Here is a 26,635-nt window from a genome sequence, read left to right as displayed (position 1 = left end):
GCCCCTTGACCCTGCCCCCTCCAAATAGCAAAAAAACAAAAACCTCCTTAACACAGTGAATGACTGGCTTCCTGAATTTTAATAGTCCTCATGCAAAGGTTGTCCTACTTGTGTTGAGGGTGGGTGGAGAGCAGAGGGAAGTGTGTTGTTGTGGACTGGAGTGCGTTGCGTGTTAAAGGCACGTTTTCATGTCCTGGCGGTGTCGGTGGGGATGGTGTGCGTTGTTGTGTCTCTGTGGAAGGACAGGAGCAGAGAGTAAATGATGTAGCATCGCGCTCTACTTACTCACTACTTACTGACACATACCCATTATGAGTCCTGTCACGCATCATTTTATACCCTCGTTTTATTTAATTATTTAAAATCCAAGTGAGATTTCAAAATCATGTTATTTACACACCTTTCCGCACGCACTCACGCACACACACACACAAATATATTTTTTGAGCTGAGTCAAACGTGTTTTCTTCAGTGTCAAAGTATCTCATAGAGTCGATAATAATAATTATTATTATGTATTGCAGCTGTATTGACTGTATCCCATTTGCTTGCTGTCAGGTTGTGTGAAGAACAAAATAGCTATTCTACAAATATATCTAATTTTCACTTCTATTGCAACAATGTCAGTAAGGTGTGTATGTGGTGAATGCCAAGACCATACAATGCAAAAATAGCGCTGAACTCTGTTTTTGAAAACAGTTGCAAGAAAGAGTGTGAGAAAGATGGCACTCATTTCTTGGGGATAGTGACAGTGTGACTATTGAGTGATATTTGCTGATAACATTCACAATAACAGGTGAAGTGCTGTAATTTTGATGATATGAATGTGCTGATACCTGCTGATTTAGTGACAAATATTTACTGTCGGTGTTGACATTTCTCAGCTATATCACACGGCCTGTTCTGGCAGTATCGCAGTGTTAACTTTGGCCAGTCCTTGAATGTTTACTGATCTAATAAACATTTTTAATGATTTTTTTTTTTCTCTCCTGTTTTTTCCAGACAAGCCTGTTCACTTCACCCCGCCCCAGCCTCTAGACGGTAAGTCCTCTGTGGTTTATGTGGGTGTTTCATGCTGGCCGGATCATTTCCATGCAGATAGAGATGTCAGATGGGCCTTGTGGCCCTGCTTTGAAGTCCGGGCCCCCTCCCCTCCATCTTTTATTTAACTGGAGTAATGCTGCGGTTTATTATGCACGAGATGCACAGACTTTCTCTGCTTTCATGTGCAATTTCTGACAACTTTATTTGTGTTCGGCACAATTTCAGCACACTTCCTGTGTCTCTTCTGCCTCGTGCCCCCCCCCCCTCCGCCCCCCTTCACTGTACCCCCCCCTCAGCCCCCAGCAGCTCCTGTAAATGCAGTAGGTTAGGGGGAAACAGTTTTATGCTGCACCACCTCGCCTGTTTGATTTCACCCAATTTGCACATCCAGGTTTCCAAAATTCTACGTGTTATTACAATTTTTTTTGTTGTTGTTGCAGCCCAGCGTGGAGAGCCATTAATTAAACAGCGACAATTTATTGGCAAATGGTGAATTTGTGCGAGTTTAATTGAGGGAAACAGCTGGTTTGCTCGGCGGTTATGAATATTTATGCGGCCGCGCTCGAAGCGGAGCTGTGGGGAGGCTGCTGACGGCGGAGGCGAAGTTCGCGCGGAGAACCAGAGGCGCGTTCGCTGCCTCCCCGTTCCCCGCGCGCGCTCAGGAGCGCAGGCTGCTTTTCCAAAAATAAAATCTTGCTAATTATGATCTGAACCTTATGCCCCATCAGTGTATGCTCTTGAGTGGTGCTAACGCAAACAGCAGTAGCCTCATCCAGCGTCCAGTAATCCTCGGCCCGTGCGCTGTCCGCAATGCCTGAGGCAGAAAATGCTGCTGTAAGATGAGATGAGATGAACCTTATTGTCCCGATGGGGATATGTGCTTTGGACATGCATAGAAAGCAGCCATTTACAATAACAACAAGTAGCCTAGGCTACAGGACTGTGCAATGCGCAACAAAACCAACAGCAATTAATGGTAAAAGATGTTGCAACTTTAGCGAACAGAACGCCACCTCTGTAGTTAGCGCCAGGATGTTTCGTGCAGCTCTGGTGTGATGTCACAGGTCCCTGGTCACTCAGCTGTTTGATTGGCAGATGGGATGAATGCTTGAAGCCATTGAGTTTGCACCTGGGGAATCTGCAGAGTCTTCCTGATTTTGTTAATTGGAATTCGGGAGGCAGCACCGGAGTGGAGTCAGCGGTAAATTTTGGTACTTGTCTGATCAAAGTTTGCTTGAAAATGTAATTTTATTGAAACGGGGAGTGATGTGCCAAAGATTGGACATACCGCTACCATAAATATTGTATTTCTGTCTTTGCATTTAAAAAAATCATTAGTCACTGTTTGATTGGGAAGCCAGACTGGCTCTGCGGCCACAGAATTATGTATAATTGAAGAATTACTTTATTTTATTCACCAGCGCTTTGGGAGAAAGGAGAAAGAAACCTTTTAATATATTTTTCTGGAACCTCTTTCCAGAGAGGCTGAACGGAAGCAATCCCTCCTTGTTTTTGCTGGGATTTTTTTATAATGAAATTTTAATAACGGAATAGATTGGTTGGCCCATTGGCATTCCTGTGCAGTGGAGGCTGTGGTTTGTGATCGTTGGGAGACAGGTGAATTTGGAATGTAGCGCTCTGATGTGTTTTCTGAACCTTGGGCTATTGATCCATCTCATTTCCAATGTATGAAAGTGAAGACATAGAAAATGTACCCTTTATTTCTGCTCTAGTAATCCATTTAAGAGGTGCAGCCCCTTAATTATATTTCCAATGCCTTAAAATTGGGTTCAGTCAAAATTTTTTTAACTATTTGATATTTTCAGAGATCCAAATACTAGCGGAGTGATCCCCACTAATCCTGTAAGTTAAGGGGCTTGCAGTCATAAACTAAGATTCAATCACAATTATTCCTTAACATTGACTGCAAAACCATTTTTTGGCATTACCCCTTTTCTCAATAAGCAGTTTTATATGAAATCTTATACAAATGAATATTAGTGAATACTGAACTGCCTCTGTGGGGGGGGACACGTACTTTCATGCAAATGTGAATAAAAGATGAAGGCAGATGTTGACTGAATCCATAATATCTAGTGAGACCAATGACTGATCTCTTTTCTGCTTGAAAGATTGCTTATATTTGCCATATTTTTGTGGAAATGATATCCATCAAAAAGTTATATATAAACAGGAGATCTGCTGTCCCTGTAGGATAAAGTTCTGCACAGAAGACTACATTACTCGCAGATATTTAGTTTCAACAAGTCACTTGAGAACTTCTGTAACAGAGCTGAAAATCCTTTTTGAGCAGCCATGGGGTAGTTGGATCGCGGAGGAATTCTGGAAATTAAAGAGATTAAACGAAAGAGCCGTGCTCAGGAAGAAAGGGGCTTTTGGAGAGGCAGAAGTGGTCATTTTTTTTGCTGATTGTTCTCGCGTAAATGGGACACAAGCCTTGTGTTTTGGGACAGGGGGGTGTAGGCAAACATCTGTAATTAGTAGCAAAGTTCCTCTTAATAAAAGCTGTCTTAGCCGTCAGCTGTAAACTGACACAGTAACAAAGCACCCTGTGATTAGTGCTTCAGTCATATTTAAAGGCGGGGACCACGCCATCTAAGGTTATTATTGGCTGTCTGGTGGGAATAATGAAGCTTTTGTTCTAAAAAAGTGCCTTCATTGTCGAAGATGTCAGATTTTGTAACATTTGAGGGGGAAAAGGCTTCTTGGAATGTAAAGTGCGGTCAAATCGACTTGCCGAACAACAATCTTCATTTCAGTGTGTTTTACTCCTAAAGCGCAGACTATAGATATATATTAGGAATGAGTCCTCTTGACAGTCAGCAGCTGTTGTTTCTGTTTGCCATTGAACATGTAGAAAAATGTTTAGGCAGGTACCACAAACTCATGTTTCGTCAAAAACTACCCGACAATACAGGTCCCCGATGGAACACGTTATTACATTACCTTATTTAATGCTTAATATACATTTACATATTTCTCAATTTATGTGTTAGTTATCTTACTGAAACACTTCAGCTACATATGCTCTTTAAATACATGATTGTTCAAGGGTGCAGTGGGCATTTTAGCCTGTGACCTGGCTTAAGTTCACTTGTAGGTTGCAAGCCCAGTTGGTAAATGGCTGCAGTAAACTGTGCCCAGGTCTCTGGTCCTGGCTGAATTTATGAGAGGTCTCGGGCAGGGAGGACGGTGCTGGATCTTTGAAGGTGTTCCTGAGGTTCTTCCAAACTTTCTTTTACAAGATTTCATTGCATCACCTGACCTCTCTGTAAATAAATAAAATAAATAAATAAGTCGGCAGTAACTCTGTCCTCACTGGTCATGATGGTGAGGCTCGCCGAAAGAGAGGGGCCGAAATTAATTACCACCGGCCTTATCTTAATTAAATCTCTTCATGTCTCAAATTTCACACAAAAGAGCGTAAAAAAATCTGCCTCGTCGTTCTGGCGCTGAGGACGGGTGTGTGTCAGGATGTCCGAGGTCGTCCCATGCTCCCTGCTCAGGGATTAGCGCGTTTAGCACGTTTAGCGCGTTTAGCGCTTACGCCGGAGAAGGCCCTGGCCACGCTCAGCCGCTCAGAGGAGCGATGCTTTCGGGCTGCTGCGTGGAGCTCCACATTATTAGGGCAGAGTTATTTCTTTCCTTTTTTTTGCAAGCCGGTGCTGTATATCCGGACAGAAATGCGCCCACCAGGGCTCCCCAAACAAAGGCCTTTTCTGAGGCATAATACCGCCGTCTCAGCATGTGCTTGTCCGGGCCTCACCTGTACAGTAAAATTCCCTTTTAAGAATTTTAAAATGCGGGAACATTTCCGCGGTGTTTTTGACATTTTCCTTTCTCCTTTCCGTCATTTTATTTGACGAAGCTTGGCTGCAGCGCGCGGAAGAAAATAAATAAATAAATATCAAAGCGCAGGCTATTGATCCGTGTGGTACCAAGAAAAGATATGTTTCAGAAAGGTGGGTTTGAGACATGTACTAAAAGACTAGGCAAGCTTCCTCAGCACTCAGGTGGCTTGTGGGTGGAAAGTGGTTTCTGTCTCTCACATCTAATTTTATAGATTTGTCACAGCCGACATCTTCACAAGGCTCCTCAGAACAGGCACTCCTAGGTCAGCAGAAGACCTGCCACAGGGAGGATTACGCTCCTGTTCACCGGCTGCTGAGTCGTCAGCAACAACATTTCCTGATTTTAATGGGTGAAGCTCAAAAGTTTTCCCCTCATAGACTTCAGAGGAAAGCAAGTGTGCCTTACGTTAAAGTTTTGGCATTCCATTTCAGGATTTCCCCACATGTCCCCGCACTTTTAGCAGCCTAGTTAAGTCCAAATGCATTCAGAGATGTGTGTCCTTCAATGTGTGAATATTTCGAAATGATGGATTGCTTTTCAGGAGTGTGTTTTGCTGGAGGTAAATCTACTTTTATTTTGCCAGTCCAAGTCTAAATGTATTTCTGCAGAAAATCTCTGTCCAGTGTTTTTGTCCAGTGCACAAGGAGAATAAAGGATAACCCATTATTGTTGTTTTTTCACCTGCATTGTTGAGCACTGATTTGCATTTTACACGGTAAACAAGGCATCATGCAGTAAAATCTGTAATTGCTTCTTCAGTGTGAGCGTACTATAGGCCCATCAAACCTCTTTTTGATGATCACTTGCCTTTTCAAGTGGCGCCGTTCTTCTGCTCTATTTTTCGTTGAAAATAATAACTGCTGGCAGTGCTATTCAGTAGGCACAGATAGCTACACCTTTGTTGCTATAATGAGACCCTTTGTATCCCCCGGGTTTGACTGTGTGCAAGCAAAATTAAGATTAAATAATACCTACTTGGAAAAGAACAGTCACTCTCAACCTTACAGTCCTGGGTACATTTTAAAAGTTTAAAAGTGAACACTTTATCCACCATTCCTGTTCACGCACTAACCACAAATTCAGTGACGACCAGGGAATTCCGGAGTTTCCAGTTAATACTGAAAAATTGAAATCCTACTATGTAATTGGCTTAGCCCTGAAGATTGGCCTTGTTGCTGGTTAAGCACTGTCCCTACATGTAGATTTGAGGGATGCAGCTCTGCTCTGCTGTACTGTACATCTGACCAAACAGTGGTTCATTTGAACAGGATTCTCTTTGCTCTTTGGGAGTAGAACATTACATTATTGGCATTTGGCAGACGCTCTTATCCAGAGCAATGCAGGGTTAAGGGCCTTGCTCAAGGGCCCAAAGGCTGTGCGGATCTTATTGTGGCTACACTGGGATTAGAACCACCGACCTTGTGTGTCCCAGTCATTTACCTTAACCACTACGCTACAGGCCGCCCACATGTTAGTAACCTAACAGTAACCTAAATCGGGAGTCTGTTAATACAGTATTTGGTTTAGGAGCTGGCAGAGAACACCCCCCCCCCCCCCCCCCCGTTCCCCCTTCACCTCCCGGACCCCCTGAGGATTCCGGCTCATCCTGATGGGGGTTGTATTGTTTCCTGACTTTCCCCGAGTGCCTTGTTTGACGTGCGCTCCACGCTGCCACACACAATTATGACAAGCTGCTCCGGCTGCTGACGAGGGCTCCCCGCCAACTTCCCATTGACACCATTTTACTGAGGGGACATTCAGCACAGCCACAGCCACAATCCTGCCATTCTCCCCCAAATCAGACTGACATATGTGATTATGTGTGTGTGTGTGTGTGTGTGTGTGTGTGTGTATGTGTATGCTTATGTGTGTGTGCTTATGTGTGTGCGCGCATGTGTGTATTTGTGTGCATGTGCATGTGCATGTGCATGTGCATGTGCATGTGTATGTGTGTATGTATGTGTGTGTGCGCGTGTGTGTATGTGTGTGTGTGTGGTTTCTTTTTTTCTTCTTTATGTATGATGTTGCTGGGAGATTTCTAACTGAACCCCAGCATCGTGAAATCCAAGGGAGAGAAAATGAGTGAGGGAGAGGTATATATATATATATATATATATATATATATCACAGAGAGAGAGAGAGGTGTCGACATCAGCTAGAATTGTATGTGTGTGTGTGTGTGTGTGTGTGGATGTGCATATGCTCCCATGCGTGTGTCTGTGTTTTCCTTTGCTCTTAAATGATATAGCGTGGATTGTGTAATTGAAGGAGAGCAGATAGAAGCTGCTTTGTATGCAGACGCTCCGCTGGGCTCTGGGGAACCCTGCATCTGGCCTATTTACATAATAAAAGCGATTGTAGGTGTCATAGGAGGAGACTGGCAGCTGGAGAGGTGGAGGGTTGGACAGGAATTTTAACGCGTTGTGCCAAATTTATCATTCCTTTTCATTTTGTTTGAGGAGACGGGGGAGACAAAACCTCTTTCACGGTTCTTAAGTGCAGAGCTTATGCTGGTTGTGACTGTAGGCTGCTGCTGTTTCTGATGGGTTGTCAGTGATCGCTAGGTGCTTGTGCAGGTGTGGACTCTCCCTGCAGAGTGCTGGAGGTCAGCAGTGTTGTGCTCAGGTTGTTGTATTTCCTGGGCAGGCACTGGACCAGGCTCCATTTTGAGGCCCTGTATCGCGATTAAACGGATACAGTTTTGCTAAAGATGTGAGCGAGATCAGACCTGAAAACAAGGCTTTCGGCAGTCTTGTGGGCAGCCTACGTATGTCCTCCACACAAGCTTCATCTGCAGTCAGTCGACATTTGTTCAATTTTATTTGTATAGCGCTTTTTACAACACAAAGCAGCTTTACAAAAAGCCTAGGGTGACACTGGCAAGGAAAAACAAAGAAAAACCTGACTAACAGGACGAATCCTTGAGCAGAACCAAGCTCAAAGGGGGAGCCCATCTGCTTCTGCCTGGCTCTGGGGAACCAGTGAGTTTAACAGAAGTGTTATTTGTAATATATAAATAAATTAAAATGAATGATACAAATAATAATTATGCAGATGACAAATATAGATGGTTATCTATATTTGGGAAGGTCTGGTTCTGGGCAGAAGGAGGGTAGAAGTAGCAGGCTAGCTGAAGCCAGGGTCAGGTTGTGGTGCTTCAGCTACAGCTCCAGGCTGGGGCCCGGAGCAAGGAGAGGACAATAATGTAGTCTATAATGTAAGAAATTCATCTCATGTGAAAAGTGGCAAACTATTACAATGTTAGCATTGCAGTGTATGATGGCTCAGAGTATCTAGTATAACTCTGCACAAGACTCCGCATTTCACTTGGCCATTTCACTGAAAGCATTTCACTGTATGCACCTGGCCACATGCGTGGTGTAGTGGGTAGTGCCATGTCCAGTGCACCCCCTATCTTACTGCTGGCTTTACAGGCAGTGACACATTTCTCTAAACCACAAACTTGCTGATGCAACGGCACGAAAAGTTGTTTGGTGCATATATCGTTTTTTCCGGGCGAACTTGCCGTTTAAGGACATGCTGATCGTGTGGAGGCCACACTGTGTGAAGGTGCTCGGTTGACCTCAGAAGATGACTCTTCCCGGTGAATCGTGCCGTCCCCCCCCCCCGTCTCCGCCCCGTGCCCTCAGGACAGTTCAGCTAGCGTCGCGCGCAGGCCGCTAATTGCCTCTTTTCAGTCCGCTCGCCGCTTCGCGTCCGGAGAACACGGAGCCTGGATCCCGCCAATTAATTCCCCCTGAACTTCCGCTGACGGGGCGCGGGGGCCGGATCAGACGGATCAGGGTGTTGGAGTAACGAGGCCGGTCTGAGGCCTGAATGCCATGCCCCCGGCAGGCCTGGTTGAGCCGGAGCTTAGCTCTGTGGGATGAGTGAACACGCCGCAAGAAAAGCCCGTCTTAACAAGCGTTTTACTCTCATAATCAGACTTAAAATCTTTTTTTTTTTTTCTCTCAAATACAAAAGACTTTGTTTTAAGTTGCTGTTTGCAGACATTTATGCGTGTGTGCAGTACACCCCTGTCTGTGTGTTATGTTACGGTAGTGTATGTATTGATCAGCGATGGGGTGGATTTGAAGTGGACGTATGTCTGTAACCGGGAAGCAGGCGGCTGGCCCAGATGTGCAGCCCTGAAGCGCGTTGTTTTAGCGAACGGGGACGAGAGCGAAATGTAAGGGAAACACAAAAAAACCAAACCAGCTCTGTATGTTACGGTTATGTTGGTGTGTGGATCTAAGATTCCAGCTTGCAGCCTGAGACAGAGCCTTGTGTCATTCTGGACCAGTGAGATGTTCTTATCCCATTCACAGATCTTGTCACGCTGGTTCAGCTCAACTTTGGCATAAGTAATGGAAGCAAGAATGTATGTCTAAACATAAGACTAAAATAGCTGTTGTAATCTATGATCTGGGACAGTGAAGTGTTACAGGCCTTTTATTCACTGTCCAGTAAAAGCCCTGATCCTGCAACTCCTACAGAACATTCCAGACTGCTTTATCAATCGCACTCCTCAGCTCCAGCAGCTAGAAGTGAAACCATGGCTGCAGTATGAGCAGGTATCTGTCGCTAACCATGACAATCCTTGTGCCATATGCCCAAGTTTAATTATAGCTGGAATGTTCTGTTTTTCTCAAGAAAAAAAAAAAGGCTGTTTCTAATTGGAAATGAACACCAGGTGCAGTGCATTTAACGGTGACAACTGGCATTATGTAATGCAGCCCTTGCCATAATTTTCTTTTTGAAATGTTCTGATTTCTTTGTTCAGTCAGACACTTGCATTGGATATTCTATTAAAATAGCCCTGGTACAATGACCTGTCGACAGAAGGTGAACTATACTTACTGTTGAATTGTCACACTATTGGAGCTGTAGGTAAGATGGCTGATCCATTAACATTTATGCCACATCTTCCATATTGTTTCTGGGAAGTGAACTGGAGGGAGCGTCTTTTGGTTGCTTTGGCCAATGCAAAGAACAGGAATAGGGTTGTGGATGTGCGCTCCTGTCTGTTTACTGTTTACTGTTTACAGTCATTCCACGCTTTGGTGCTCGTTCTCTCCTGCTCTCTGCCTCCGATCTGCCTTTCCTCTCTCCATCTCCCTCCCTTCTCCGCTCTGCTTTCCTCACCCGTCTCTGGCTGTCTGTCTGTCTCCCGGCGGCAAGCTTTGAAGGGCTTTGCGCCTGGGGCGAGGAATCAACCCTGCCGTGGAGAGGCGGCTGTCTGGGGCAGCAGACAGACAGGCTGATGTGGGGAGGTGAGGTGAGGTGTGTCTGGGGCAGCAGACAGACAGGCTGGTGTGGGGAGGGGAGGTGAGGTGTGTCTGAGACAGCAGACAGACAGGCTGGTGTGGGGAGGTGAGGTGTGTCTGAGACAGCAGACAGACAGGCTGGTGTGGGGAGGTGAGGTGTGTCTGAGACAGCAGACAGACAGACTGGTGTGGGGAGGTGAGGTGAGGTGTGTCTGGGGCAGCAGACAGACAGGCTGGTGTGGGGAGGTGAGGTGTGTCTGAGACAGCAGACAGACAGACTGGTGTGGGGAGGTGAGGTGTGTCTGAGACAGCAGACAGACAGGCTGGTGTGGGGAGGTGAGGTGTGTCTGAGACAGCAGACAAGACAGGCTGGTGTGGGGAGGTGAGGTGTGTCTGAGACAGCAGACAGACAGACAGGCTGGTGTGGGGAGGTGAGGTGTGTCTGAGACAGCAGACAGACAGGCTGATGTGGGGAGGTGAGGTGCGTCTGAGACAGCAGACAGACAGGCTGGTGTGGGGAGGTGAGGTGTGTCTGGGGCAGCAGACAGACAGGCTGATGTGGGGAGGTGAGGTGTGTCTGGGGCAGCAGACAGACAGGCTGGTGTGGGGAGGGGAGGTGAGGTTTGTCTGAGACAGCAGACAGACAGGCTGGTGTGGGGAGGTGAGGTGCGTCTGAGACAGCAGACAGACAGGCTGGTGTGGGGAGGTGAGGTGTGTCTGGGGCAGCAGACAGACAGGCTGATGTGGGGAGGTGAGGTGTGTCTGGGGCAGCAGACAGACAGGCTGGTGTGGGGAGGTCAGGTGTGTCTGGGGCAGCAGACAGACAGGCTGATGTGGGGAGGTGAGGTGTGTCTGGGGCAGCAGACAGACAGGCTGATGTGGGGAGGTGAGGTGTGTCTGGGGCAGCAGACAGACAGGCTGGTGTGGGGAGGTGAGGTGTGTCTGAGACAGCAGACAGACAGGCTGATGTGGGGAGGTGAGGTGTGTCTGGGGCAGCAGACAGACAGGCTGATGTGGGGAGGTGAGGTGTGTCTGGGGCAGCAGACAGACAGGCTGGTGTGGGGAGGTGAGGTGAGGTGTGTCTGGGGCAGCAGACAGACAGGCTGATGTGGGGAGGTGAGGTGTGTCTGGGGCAGCAGACAGACAGGCTGGTGTGGGGAGGTGAGGTGAGGTGTGTCTGGGGCAGCAGACAGACAGGCTGGTGTGGGGAGGTGAGGTGTGTCTGGGGCAGCAGACAGACAGGCTGGTGTGGGGAGGTGAGGTGAGGTGTGTCTGGGGCAGCAGACAGACAGACAGGCTGGTGTGCTGTAAACGGCACAGTCAGATGAAGCTCAGTTCAGCTCTCTGTTGCTGTTGGTTGGGATGGGTAAGGGGCTGGTGTCTCCTGCCACAGTCTGGTACAAAAATTATTAACATATATTTGAAATAATAATACACTAATAGCAACAACAGTAATAATTATTATCATCAAAATACTAATGATAGTAACAACACATTGTATTTGTGTAATCAAGACCCGAGCGCACTTTAGGAAATGCAGCATCACAAGAAAAAATATTCAAAGATTAGAATTAAAAAAAAAAAAAAAAACACAATAGGCTTATGGTTTAAAATATGAAAAGTAATACAGATTGGTCTTTAAACTAGACTATGCTATGCTTTTTCCATCTGTGGTCTGCTTGAATACACCTTTGGGTTCCACAGCTTGGACACTGAAACACCAAAGGCCCTTGAATTGTCCAAAGTGGAAACATTTGTTTTGTGGGTGGAGAATCAGGCAGTGTTAGGGGATCCAGGTGTCCGGTGTGGAGCGCAGGACTACAGCAGGCCTGTAGGCAGGGGTGAGGCCCTTTAGCGCTTTAAGAAATGGTTTGAAAGGCCTTGCGCAGAATATGGTAACCAGTAGCTTTAAGCCAAGGTTTGGGTGATGTGTTGGGCCAGAACCCTGAGTTCTCCCCATACTGAAGTTTGCTGAGTAATTTGAAGTCACTCTGAGGAGAAGAGCAACAGCGGGAGGGTAAAAACATGTCAAGCATCTCAGCGTACTCGGTTAATACGTTTCTGCGGTGAAAAAAGGGAATTTTTCTAGTGATGTTGATGTATTGAGAGCATTCAATAGAAGATGACAGTTGGGTTACTCACACTGGCAGCGATCCCTCAGCAGTGGGACCATCCAGGCTCAAATTAAAGCCACTGATTCAGACAGCTGAGATTTGGGTGCCATAAACAAGACTTTCTCACTGTTGAGCATAATGAAATTCACGCTTACACAGGCTTTACGTCCATATTGGCAAACAATTTCCTGCACAGCAGCGTAGATAATAATCGAAAGGAGGCCATTTTCTACACTTGCTACTTAAAGCACTGCATCCTCAATCTCCCTTTCGCACCTATTATGGTACTTTACGTTATCTTGTAGGTTTATGTACTGCACTGCAAAAATCTTAACAAGCGTTACAGCCTCGTTTTAAAACTTAGGTTGTTCTTTTTTTCTCTCAAGTAAAGAATACGAGTTCAGTTTTAGTTCATGTTTGCTTCACACGTAAATTGAGGTAACTGTCTTACCTCATTACTGCTGTGGAGGCTCACTGTCTTATTTAGCCAGAAAGTTGAAGACCAAAGATCTTGAGTCTCAACATAATAAAATACTTATTTTATTTATTTTTTTATTGTAGCTCGTGCTAGACTAGATGCTCTATTATACACACGTGACACCCCGGTGTACCCACAATAAGATCCACACAACTGTTGAGGCCCTTGAGCAAGGCCCTTAACCCCACTGTCTCCTGCTGAGTTGAATGAACTGTAAGTAAAATTACATGCAATGTAAGTGCTAGGACATATAATACCTACTGTATGTGCCGCAGCCTCTGACAATGGTTTGTATCGACTAAATAGGAGCATTTCTTCTAGATTCCTTCCGCAATTTATGAGGTCAATGTCATGTCTATGGAGCTGTCACTAAGATGCTTTACGCAGTAACGGAAGGAAGAATCCAGCCTGCACCCTCAGAAAGCGAGGGTGGTAAAAACTCCGTAATTTCGCGCTAGCCTGATATTGAGTTTGAGCAGATGATGTTTGGAGCGGTGATGAAGACAATAACGGCGCGTACACAAAGCCTGCAGCACGACCGTGCGCTTTTGTGCCGTGCGTGCAGAGGAACGAGGATTAGGCAGAATTATGTGTTCATGAACTGAAGAAGCGGGCCGTTTGAGATGGGAGATTTGTGCCGTAGCTCCCCGGGTGTTTTTCTGTCTTGGTCGTGTGATTAAATTCATTTGTTAGCGCATGGACGCTAGCTGATTACATTCACCGTTACACTTTTTCATTGTTTTTTTTAATCCCCTGGCAGGCAAACAGGTCTGCGTTTTGCCTCGGAAATGAACTGAAATGTGTTTCTTGCTCTTTGTAAATCACTGTGCGTGTGTGTGGTACGAACAGGCCATTTGTATCACAGAGTGCTTTTGTATACTGTACCTCTGCATTAATGTAGATTAGCTTTCCAGTCTTTGGAATTCATAGTTCATAGAATTACTGTGCAGTCTGGAAGTATTTGTAAAGTGTGCTCTCTCTCTCCAGCAAACAAACTGTTGAAATAAAACACTGTTGTTAAAGTGCCAATGTTCAGGTTTAATTTGAGGATTTTTACATCCATATTGGGTGAACCATGTAGGAAGTACAGACCTTTTGATACATAGTCCCACCAATTTTAGAGGACCAAGAGTAATTTTACTGTAAAACATATATCATTCCGATGAATGTATTAATACAATATACAAGTGTAAGTGCAAGTTACTTGGTAGCACTTAACCAGTTGGAGGTTGTCTGGTAATTTTCTGCAATGGTTACATTGCTCAGCGCAATACTGTGTTGGTTTAAGTTTATAGGTTATGGGTTGTTAAACCATACGGTACATTTGGTGTGTGTGTGTGTGTGTGTGTGTGTGTGTGTGTGTGTGTGTGTGTGTGTGTGTGTGTGATATAGTGTGCGCGTGTGTGTGTGTGTTATACTCACAGGACTCTGCCAGTGATGTGTGCCTCTGATGGTTTGACTTTTTTGGACAGAAACAGGGGACAGATGTGTTAACTGGCACCCTCATAATGTATTCATATGGTAGCACTAGAGCTATGCTCAGTCACATCAAAAATCAAGAGGTGATCCTCACAAAGGCACTTTCTTGAGGAAGCAGTTAATGCATCCAACTAGCTAAACAAACCCGTTTCCATTGATCTTCAGAACATTTTAATGGTTATGTAAACTGCATTGTGTGATATAATTATAAATAGAAATTCTATTTTAACATTATTTCTTTCTTTGTAGATGTAATAATTAGCCTAGCCTGGTGTATTATGGATCATACTGTACATTCACTGTAACCTACTGTTTTGACTATAGGGCTACAGTATTTCACACAATTAGGCTATTCAGCAGTGTGCATGTGGGCCAAATTTAATGATCTAACATTATCATTTTAATAGTTAACCATTAGGAATTGCCCCGTTAACTGATGAGCAAATCTGAACCAAAAGCATATCCCTAATCTCACAAGTCTGTTGTAACCTGGTCCGGAGTGTTCTCCTGGTCTTCTTCTTAATAGCTCTTCTGCGTACATTTATTAATGTCAGCTAACCATATTTTTAATGCTGCATAGTGCAGGTCAAGCCTTTGTAACAGTACGTATACAATGTTAAGTGCTCCAAAATGCATTTAAATGTCAGCCAGACACAAAAAAATACATTTCATTGAAGCTTTCAAAACCTGAGCTACGCTCTCGGAAATAAAGGTGCTGTGGAGGTAGATTCGAGTTCTTTAGGGAACAAATTTGCCGAATGTACCCTGGAAGTACAATAATGTTAGATTTGGATTCTAATAAGTACATTTTGCAAGCAAAAAAAAGAGTACAAATGAATTATGTATCGCTGGCTAGGGGTAGAATTTTATGTACCTATTGTGTACCACCCTAGTGACAAGCGTTTGTTCCTTTATAGGCACTTTTTCATGCTGTTTTTTTTTCTTCTTTTACTCGGAGTGCAGCATGAAAAACTGTTTATTGGAGGCCGATGCTTGCAGCACTGAGAGTGAAGTCGGACAATAGCGCAGCTTGAAAGTACACACGGGGTACGAAGCCCGGTGCTCTGATGGTGATATTTCGTGGAGCCGGACCCTCTCGACAGCACACGCGGTCGCGTGTTTGGCGACAGCACCGCGGGCCAGTGAAATGTTTACAGTGAATAAGCAGACGGGCCGGTACCTGACCCCGGGCTATCTCAGAGCCAGGATGGCGCTTTCATAAGTCTGGCTGTGTTTCCATCATCAGCCTGCAGTAATTAAAGCCTCAGCGCCAAACGGACCCCGACGGCCAGGGCTGGGTTCTGCCCGTGTTCTTCACAACGCTGCCGTTCCTGCCTCTCTCGCGCGTTTTAACATAACACGGTTCCTTTCGATTAATCGGACAGAAAAAACGAAAGGTGTTTGAAAGCCTTTTGTGATGAGACCGTTTCGCATTCCTTCAAACACGGCTGCTTTTGATTCCTCGCCGAGGGCGAAAGGGGATTCAAAATGGAGGCGGCGCGAGGGTCTGAGGGAGTGTGTGTGTGAATCAGCAGGAACTCGGTCGTGAGTAGAGTGACCCGGCACCTCCCGGGCCTCCAGACTGCGAATACGCGTGCGTTCATTAGTGAGGATTCTCAACGTGGTAAAAACAAAATAAATCTGAAGCACTTTGGGTTTTGGTGGAATGCATATGGAGAAGGTACAATTGTTTAAATCTGTGGGTTTTATCATTTCACTGATGCCACTACGTTTTCGTCTCGGGCATAGCTTACGTTATTTTCATTAAATTAAACCTGTATGTGCCAGTCTTACAGCACTTAAAATACTCTACAGCATGACAGTGAGTTGACCTCATATCCCGATTGTGCGAAACGAAAAGTGAAAGGTGAACCTTTTGACTCAATATTAATGTATTAATTGATTATAACAACTGCTTGCTGAAGCTGCCGGTGTCTTCTGCTTTTTGAAAGTGGGGTTCTTTAAAGGCACGGCGTATTCAAATGCAGACTACCAGGAGACCACGAGTACACTGGCGTGGATTTGAATAGTAAAGCGGTTTATCCTCAGAGAAGATGAAGATGAAGCTTTTCCGTCTCGGGCTCTGTCCTCAAGGTCACCTTGGTACTGCAGGAGTTTGCAAACTTGCGGCAAGTTCCCCCCTCGTATTCTCAGAGCGCGTTTAGTGTGGCGGTCGTGAGTTTGCAATTTGCAAGTTTGGACGAGGTTCTCCGAGAGCAATCTTTTGTGAGCCGCAGTGTAATTATTAATAATTCTCATGTGAGAGTCCCCCAGCTCCCCTGAGCTTCCGTGTGATTTTGCCTCATATTTAAAATGCGGTTTGTGAAAACATGATGCAATGCCTAGTTTCACATATCTAATGACTGTTATAATGAAATGTCTTCCTGGGTGCCCTGTGGCACACTCTTAGTCATCGTCATTAGCAGCTAGCTAGCTTGCGCTGCGGTGGGTTCCGAGCGGGTTCCGAGCGGGTTCCGCTGTGGTTTAATGGGCAGGCGTGTTCTGTCGGGTCAATCTCCGCCCCACAGTACTTGTGGATGCTGTTTGCACACATCACAAATATAACTGCTGCTGACATGTCATATTTTTCTGAACTGAAATAATGATTTCATGGAGGGTGCTAAAATGGAGGGTTATTCCAAGATTGTATGAGGGGGTGTTATGGAAATTGCTTCAGTTAATTTTCATAATATTTTATGCAGTGTTGTTTGGGAACCATACCAGATTTTTTCCCCCACATTCATAGTCATCAGACCACAAACTTTATAGCCAGAATCCTAAGACTGCTCTCTGTTTTTAAACTGCCAACAGCTGTCTGTACCACAGACTAGATCCCATATAAGAGATCCACAGTGCACCCTCTCTGTCGACAACATGGGAGCTGATCAAACAGAAAGATTCACCAATGTTGCAAGCATCAACAAGAAATCAAATTGAGAGGCAGAAACAGTTAGCATTTTTCAACCTTATGGCAGGTTTATGCATTTGCTTGCATTTAGTTCATTGCTAATAGTGTTTATGTCTTATGTTTCTAATATTTAATCTGCTCCTGACATGAAAGCACAGAAATCCCTGCCCTGTGTGTAATTGGAAGCACTGTGACCTGTGCCCTATGTCTCACTGACAGTGAAAAGGAATTCAAAAACTTGCCTGCTGCATTTCTGCAGTTGCTAGTTATTTGGCAGGTGTGGCTGTGGTGTATGTTTGGTAGGTAATGTAGCATTTGTTAATTTTTAAAAGCAACATTAGGCTGGCCCACCTACCCACCACTGTAACAGCCAGTAGCTGCCTGCAACATGTTTGATTGGACTGTGTTAGCTAATGATGTCACAAACTAACAATCTATAGCAGTGGCTCTCAAACTCAGTCCGGGGGGACCCCCGTGTATGCTGGCGTTTGGTCTGACCATAATTGCAGTCCCAGAATTTTAACAAGCTGTTAATTTTTCTTGATTACACTTTTAATATTTCGAGGGATTATTTACCCCCTTAAGGCACATTATATTTAAAAAATGTGTCAATGTGATTCATGATATATAGAATAAAAGTAACATATTCACCTTGTGTTATATTGCAAATGATTGGTTAAAAAGAGTTTTGAAAAAGTCTAATTAAATACTGAGGTGAATTAATATGGTCCTAATTGGTGAAAGTGTGGACTCATGGCCACTACAACTAATTGATCGAAAAATCATTTTTGAAGACAAAACAAATTATAAAGAACCAAACCTGCACTCTGTTAACAAGCAAAAAATAACAGAAGCCAGCATACACAGTGGTCCCCCAGGACCCGGTTTGAAAACCACTGATCTAAAGTGTTCAGAGTGGTGTGTGCAGAGAGTAGAACATCGAATATCCAAGTGACAAATCACATAGCACTCTGCGTTTTTGAACAGCCAGTTTGAATCTGAACCCACCTTTTGAAGAGTAGTTTTTTGGAAGTTTTTTTCTTTCCCCAAAAATTCTAAATCAGTGTTCTAGAACTCCACTGCTTTCAGTTAACAGTAGTGATGGTTGCATCAGCATTTGAATGTTCAGTTAAGAACACTCTAATTGCATATTTGTGATCTTACACCTTAATATGAGTACACCTTAATAATGTTACTAGGAAGGATATATACTTAAGCGAGATCCCCTCATTATAGTGTGCTGGCTGGCATGCACGCAGTTATTGAAAAAACAGTGATAGAAGTGATAAAAGATTGCCACAGTAGTTACTATTAACTGGACCCTACTTTTCAGTTTCCAAACAATGTAGTGTTGCATGGTCTGATAACACTGTGTGAGGTGTAAAGCCTTAGGTTAGCATCACGCTAAGCATCACGCTGTGCTTATGCCTGGGTCTTACTACAGTAAGCCCCAGAATAAACAATGGCTGAGCCCCTAGCACAGGTACTTCAGAGTTTGTGTTCTAATATGCGTCAGTAAAAACAATGGTAAGTCATCAACAGTGAAGTTGCTCACAAAGAATGGGATAATTGCACAAGACGGGACCGGAGTCAGACAGGAACCGGAGTCAGACAGGAACCGGAGTCAGACAGGAACCGGAGTCAGACAGGAACCGGAGTCAGATAGGAACCGGAGTCAGACAGAACCGGAGTCGCACAGAACCGGAGTCAGGCGGAGCTCTGATGTCGCTGAGCTCCAGGCAGGGCTGCCCCTCTTCTGACTCACCCCACACCGGGGGGAAGATATGGAGCTCTGTGGAGCTCTGTGGCGCTCTGACACTTCCCACAAGCTGTGTAATTAAGACTGCGCCGGGGAGATATTCTCCCAGTTCTGGATGACTGCAGCTCCCAGACAGCTTTTTGAATATTCTCCCTTATAAATAACAGTGTAAGATTTCTCATAATTGTACAAGCTGACTGAGGAGGTGGCGTTTTGGTTCAGATGATCCAGAGTAATAGCCCGGCCGTAATCCAACCCTCCCCAGCTCCCAGGCCTCAGCCGGGGGGGGGGCAGCGCTGCCTATAGCGGCGAGAGAGTGGAAGTGTGCTGTGCGTTTGATAAACATCGTGTTATTGTGGGACAGGGGTAATGGAGAGGCCCAGAGCAGATGGTGTGGGTAATACTCTGGCTACCTGGCTTGGCAGGATTAGTTATTTTAACTGGACCCTGGCAGCGCTCCGTAGAAAATAATGCTTTTCCCAAAGGCCCGCGGGAAGCAGATAGCAATTTGTTGTGGGTAAAACGCCGTTTGAATTATACCCAACTGCCTCTCACAGAGAGCGCGTCGTGAAGTCTCAGCAAATTTATGAAAAAAAGGCTTGTAAAGCAGACACCATTAAAACAGAAGGAGAAATTAATGTACTGGCTTAAGTACTTCATTTTTTATTTATTTTTTTCAATTCAGCTCACTGTGCTGTATGTATGTAATGAGGAATTATTTAAATGCTAAATTAAAATGTTATAATGTTGTAAACAATGGCTGAGCGTCTGAAAGTGAAAGGATGACAGTATCCTCCTCTGCAGCCAATCACGTCACAGCGGGTGGAAAAATGAAGAACCACTTTCTGCGAAAACACGCAAATATCCATTATTATTGTTATTATATTACTATTATAACCATTGAATTTGTACTGCTTTGCACCACTGCTGCTGCTGTGATTAGTTTTAGTCCATAATTACCATAATTATCTGACTTTTTAATGTATATTTTACACTCTTTATTATTATTATTTTTTTTTAACTTATTTTTTAGACTTATTGGTCTTCTGCTGCTGTAGCCTATCCACTTAAGAGGTTTGACGCATTGTGTGTTCAGAGATGCTCATCTGCATACCACTGTTGTGATGTGTGGTTATTTGCATTCCTGTCAGCTTTGACCAGTCTGGCCCTTCTCCAATCTCATGAACAAGGCGTTTTTGCCCGCAAAACTTCCACTCACTGGCTCACTGTTTTCCGCACCATTCTCTACCAACTCTAGAGACTGCTGTATGTTTCTGAGATACTCAAACCATCCTATCTGGCACCAACAATCATTCCATGGTCAAAGTCACTTACATCACATTTCTTCCCCATTCTGACATTTGGTCTGAACAACAGCTGAACCTCTTAACCATGTCTGCATGCTTTTATGCACTTAGTTGCTGCCACATGATTGGCTGATTAAATATTTACATTTAGACATGTACAGGTCTACCTAATAAAGTGCCCAGTGAGTGTATATCTCACACATACCCACACACATGCTGTGCAAATAATATTATAGAGACAGATATTGAAATCACATCTTCAGATAAATATAAATGTATTCATATTTTCAATCAAAAATAGCCATTGACCAATTCATTTCTGGTAATGCCTTGACTCTTGCAAAGAAAACATCACTGAGTCAAACAAATTTACAGTGACAACAAGGTATGAAATATGGATTCAAGAATATCTGTATAAGAATCAAATAACTTTTATTTGACAGTTTCTCTTTTCACAAGTGTCGCATGAATTCATTTTCCCCACATGCTGAGGCATAAAAATACAGTATCTAATTACAGTTAGTTGCATAATAAGTCAGTGAGTCATTTACAAAAGAAATGATTTTGATGTGGCAAATAGCTGGGTACTTTTGGGTTTCTGTGTGGATGTGACCGTGAGCTGCACCTGGCCCCTCCCCCTGTCCACGTGTCACATGGGCACAGATGAGGCCCAGCTTGATCCAGGGGAGACCAAGGCCTGGTTGTCATGGCAACCTCCGCCCCGGACCGCTCGTGCGCAATCCCGGCTAACCTTTCCCTCTCCCGGAACGGCCCAATGACGGCGAGGAGTGGGCTGACCCCGCGACCCGGGCCCAAGGCTGGGATTCGCTCTCCGGTGCCCACGCCGGCCCACAGGGGGCGGGGTCAGAGGGGCAGAAAACGCGCCCCCTTCCATCAAGCCGAAAGAGGCAGGAGGTTGTGGAAAGCGGAGGGAGGGAGATCTGTATTTATTGTTTATTGTATATCGTATATTGTATTGCCTTGGCAACAATGGTCCATTTCCACTCATGCCAGTAAAGCCATTTTAATTAGAATTTGAGTGAGAGGGAGAGAAAGAGAGAGGGATAGGGAGATGGAGAGGGTTGAGAAAGACAAGGAGAGACACCGAAATGGTGAGAGAGAGATGGAGGGATAGAGAGAGGGAGAGGGGTGAGAAAGACAAAGAGAGAGACTGAAATGGAGAGAGAGAGATGGAGGGAGGGAGGGAGAGAGAGAAAGGGAGAGAGTGCGAGAGAGGAGAGAGAAAGAGAGGGGGGAGGGGGTGGCAGAGGGAGAGGGAATTGTGTCTGCCATGCTGACCTGTCATTCCTCACACTCACAGCGTGGCGAATAGACCGCAGCTCCCTCCTGCCTAAGGGGCCTGTACCGGTCCTGCTGTGGAGAGAGAGAGAGAGTCATTTTAACCGCTCATAATCGAAGTGCCCGTGTTCCTGGAGTCATCCAAAAGGCACCACTTTCACATCGCCATTAACATTTATTACAGGAAGTTTCCTCGCTGGCACATATTTATGTGCTTTTAAGGCCGTTAATCACCGCGCGCGCTGAAAACGGCCGAATCGAGTGCGCTTTCCGAAAACGGGCGTCCTACCCCCCGCGCATTACCACATAAAACTCTCCGATTGAAACATTAGTCTAATGCTCCATAGATTCTATCTCCGCGGGAACGTTCACACGAAGATAATTCATATATCTCATTATCTCATGATGTATCCCCCGCTGGTCCCTTAGCGTAATATGTTTGCTCAATCAGGCAACAGTTTGTTTAATTTTTCATAATTATGCCCTGGCGCAGTATTAGCGGGAGGGGAGTGAAATGTAGACCGTGGGGGACTGTCGCGGTCCTAACCCTGTGTCGCGTGTCTCATTTCTGTTCTGGAGCAGAATCCGTACACAGAAAGCGCTGGCTGCACCGTTTAGAAAATATACTCCATTTCTGTCATTACACTCCGTGTGTCTCCAGCCAGAACTCCCCAATGAGACAGGGACTATTCATGAAACATATCTTCCCCCCCCCCCCCCCCCCCCCCCCCCCCAAGTAGAAAATATGAGCTTTTTTTAAGTTACGTCCTGCTTGAAATTGTCTTACAATTCAACAGAAATAAGGTTTTGGTCTAAATATGAGGCTAAAATGCTTGTTAAGACTTATCAGTGAAGATATGAAATTCTCTCCTGGTTTTTGCATGGATGTGACTCTTGTTGTTCTGCTCTCTAGTGAGAGAAAGAACACCTTGTCAAACAATGAAGTCTGCTTCATCATACAGTGGTCCTGTTCCCTGTGTGTACATATGGTGTCCATACTGTGTACTGTTCTGTGTGCGTCACTCTCCACTCGATTCAGGGCTGAAGCATATTATTGTGTAGGCTCTTTCCCAGCTCCCCATTGTTGTAAAATAGATGGATGTGGAATGGTGAAAAGCTTTCCATATTACTATAGCAACCCGTAAAGCAATTGTGGGTGGTTAGTGAAGCGGATGTTTTTTTCTACTGGGAGGCTTATATTATAGATAAACAACATTGCCATGTGATTTAACCTTTCTCAGCCGTGATATTTATAGGGCCATATTGGCCCGGATAAGGAAATAAAAGCCCTTAAAATGCCAACTGTACCCCTGTAAAATATTCCATCTGGCACAGGTGAGAGGGGTCCCCCATTAGAAGTGTGAGCAGTACTTGGAGAGGGTGCCGGCCTGTGAGATCGGTCGTTTGGGCTGGGTGGCATATGCCGTCCCGGAAAAGTGCACCCTGTAGGTGTGTTAAAGCGTTCGCCGGACATAAGGCCTTTTTAGGAGTTGGGGACAAAGGGAGGCACCGCGGTTATATCTGTTTCGCCGACGACCTAAGCTTTATTTAAAATTCACAGTCGCACAGAGCACATGAAAAGGAAACGTGGTTTTGTGCGTCGTCCAGAAAAGCGTTAGGATAGAGGAAGCTGTCCGATAATTCCGCCAAGCGCCTTTCCTTAACCCTTTAAAGACCAGCTGAAATCTAAATTTGCTTTGTCCTCAATTTAGTCAATATATTCTTCATAGCCATACGAACACATCTTAAAGTATGAATAAATTTTAAAAAAGGAATATTTGCGTATTTGACGGGGAATGTTGGGGAAAAGACATTCCAGAAAGCAGACTCTGGAAAGGGTTAACGCCTCCGCAGCAGGTGGGACTGTGTGGCTCAGCTGGCCGGGGACTGTCTGCTGGCTCCAAATTAGCGGGTGCTGAAAACAAGAGCAGGGATTTTCAGAGCGAGGTCACCACTCTGGCCTTTAGGGATGGGGCTGCTGCCACAGGGTTGGCCCTTCTCCTCCGTTTGAAAGGGGCAAATCGATAGTGTAACTGGTGTTGTGGGAGATTACGTCTCCATCTGCTCCCTGCATGGGAGGAAAGGCTGCCTGGGAATCGAGTGGCTCCCGTAGATGCTCTGGAGTCGCAGCCTGAAGCAGGGTCTGGATGCACTGTGCTGTGTGCATGGGGTCTGCATGCAGCCTGTTTATATACACTAACACACACACACACACACACACACTCTCACACACTCACACCCACACACTCACACATGCACGCATGCACACACACACACACACACACTCACATTCACACTCACACACACACACACACACACACACACACACTCACATTCACACTCACACTCACACACTCACACATGCACGCATGCACACACACACTCACATTCACACCCACACACTCACACATTCTCACGCACACACACACTCACACACTCACACATGCACGCATGCACACACACACCCACACACTCACATTCACACCCACACACTCACACATTCTCACGCACACACACACTCACACACACACATCCACACATGCACACACACACCCACACCCACACACTCACATTCACACCCACACACTGACACACTCACACATTCTCACGTACACACACACTCACACATGCACGCATGCACACACGCACGCGCACACACACACACCCACCCACACACTCACATTCACATATACGTGTACACACGCACGCACGCGCACACACACACACCCACACCCTCACATTCACACCCTCACATTCACACACTCACACACACACATTCTCACACACACACACACACACACACACACACTCTCTCTCACAGTGCAGTAATTATCTTCAGGGCCTCACACTGTAATGGCGGTTGGGCTGGCAGCTAATGGAGCCCCTTTATGACGGGACAGCGGGGGCAGGCGGCTCATTGAGGGATTGTATTAACCCTTTGAGCCCTCTGCTGGACGGGAGGGAAATTGGTGTCACACGGGGGCCATTTTCTCTTATCTGAGGCTGTATCCCAGCATGCACTCGGCCTTGATCTCAATTGGATCTGCATGTGTGCTGTACTGTACATTCTTCTTGTGTCTGTCTGGAGAATTTGTGACTTTGGCTGAATGCGATCAAATCAGTGCTATTCCAGTATTCTTTCAGAAAATGCCATGGAAATGAAATGGCCTTTTCTGTGTGTGTGTGGGGGGGGGGGGGTGTTTGTGTGTGTATGTCTGTATGCATCTAAATATTTGTGGAACACCTTCCAAGCTTCATATACCGTACAATGGACGGAGAAAATGACTGAGAACACATCGTCATCACAGTCAAATTTCAATTTAATACCATCTTTGTCATGTAGATCTTTGTCCACTGTCAACATTAGATTGAATTGCATTAATTCATCCAGTGTAGACATTTGTGAAAGCCGCTGACCTGAATGTCTCTGGCTAATGAAATTTACAGAGGAGTGCTTTGCTTCCTCTGTGTTAATTCGTTCACTCAGCCAGACGTACTGTAATATGCCCATTGCCGATGCAGGACCATTTCTCACTTATCTCTTTCTGTTTCACATGGAAATGCGATATCCATCGGCACACTCACTGAAGTCAACGGAAACTCACAGATCTCCCATAAAATCAAAGTCACGTCTGATTGGCCGACAAGAGCTTGCTATGATTAATAATGCCGCATTAACCTTTTATTATATGTCGTACGTGAAGCGAGGAAGAAAACGGAAATGAAATGTAGGAGAACACGGCTTGGAAGCATTCGGGGAGTTTTTATTTCGCCTCGCTAGTTCTTCGGAGAGAGAAGTTCTGTCTCGGGGGGAAAGAAACGCGGTGAAAGCGGGAGATGGAGTGATCTGCGGAGACGTTGATGGACACGGGGCTGATCAGGGCACTGAGAGAGATGGAGGAGTTCTGGCTGTGTCTGGTACACAAAGCTGCGCTCTGATGCCAGTGAAGGGTTTGGCTGAAGAGCTTCTGTCGGAGGCCTGAGCAGGTGGGTGGGCAACGTTGCCAGCTTGGAGAGGTCTTTTTTGGGGTTTTTTTGCTAAAATTTATCAACTTTTGTTTTTTGGTTGTTGTTTTGTTTTTGCTGATTGCCTGTTTCTGTGGCTCACACAATCGTTGCGCCTCAAATCTCACACTTTTAAAGATCAACGTGGAAAGTGTGATTCCTGTGGATGTGGCAGTTGCGCTGTTCATTTTGGTTTTGCGTATTTACGTAATGATGTCTTCGAAACTGGCCATGTACTTTCATGTGCGAAATCAAGAGTCGTATCCGTAACTGAGAAAAAAAAGGTTGCTCCCAGAAAGTAATGATCAGGTTCATTAAGTGTGAATGTCAGTGTTTAATGAGCCTTGGGCCTGGTCTAGATCAGTGGTCAAGGGGGATATCTATTGAATCTGTTGATTTTCTTTTGAACAGCAGTCAGTTTGCCAATGCATACAGTATATCATGTCTTTATTTATGACCATGCTTGAGTGCAGTCTATTTTTGTACCTCAGTCATAATCAATGTCCTCCCATTTGAGACAATGTCATTGATTAATAATTTAGATCCATTCATTAAACTGATTAAATCTCCAATGACCATAACTCCACCTGAACGGTGGTAACATTTAAACTGTCAAAGGCAGATTTTCAGGAAAATAGAAAAAGTCAAGCCATGAGTGTGAATGAGTGTTTAAGCGAGAGAGTATTCCTGAGAGTCCCGAACGGGGCCATCTGTTGTGGCTTGGGCCCTGTCCAGGAAGACCCCCAAGTCCCAAAACTGCATTATATCTCACACACACACACTCACACACACACACACACACACACACACACACACACACACACACACTCACACACTCTCACACTCTCACACACTCTCACACTCACACACTCACACACATATGCTCACACACACACACGCACATACACATATGCACACACACACGCATACACACGCACAGCCACACAAATACACATACACAGACACACACATATGCTCACACATTATATGTGTGTATGCAGATTTACACATACACGGACACACGCGCACACACACACACACACAGCCACAGCCACACACATACACATAAGCGCACACACACACACACAGGCACACACACATG

At 45.3% G+C, this 26,635-nt stretch overlaps 1 protein-coding gene across 1 annotated transcript in view; it reads left to right on the top strand.

Annotated features, from left to right (window-relative positions):
- LOC133139542 (agrin-like) overlaps nucleotides 1-26,635 on the top strand; it is a 235,115-nt gene that overhangs the window by 103,871 nt on the left and 104,609 nt on the right. Inside the window, exon 4 of the mRNA XM_061259113.1 lies at nucleotides 1,003-1,041. Coding sequence (XP_061115097.1) covers nucleotides 1,003-1,041 — 39 coding nt within the window. The remainder of the gene's footprint in view (nucleotides 1-1,002; nucleotides 1,042-26,635) is intronic.

The sequence above is a fragment of the Conger conger genome, chromosome 10, assembly GCF_963514075.1.
Source record: "Conger conger chromosome 10, fConCon1.1, whole genome shotgun sequence".
NCBI classification, from domain to species: Eukaryota; Metazoa; Chordata; class Actinopteri; order Anguilliformes; family Congridae; genus Conger; species Conger conger.
The sequence above is the reverse complement of the archived record's forward strand: the minus strand, read 5'-3'. Positions and strand labels throughout refer to the sequence as shown.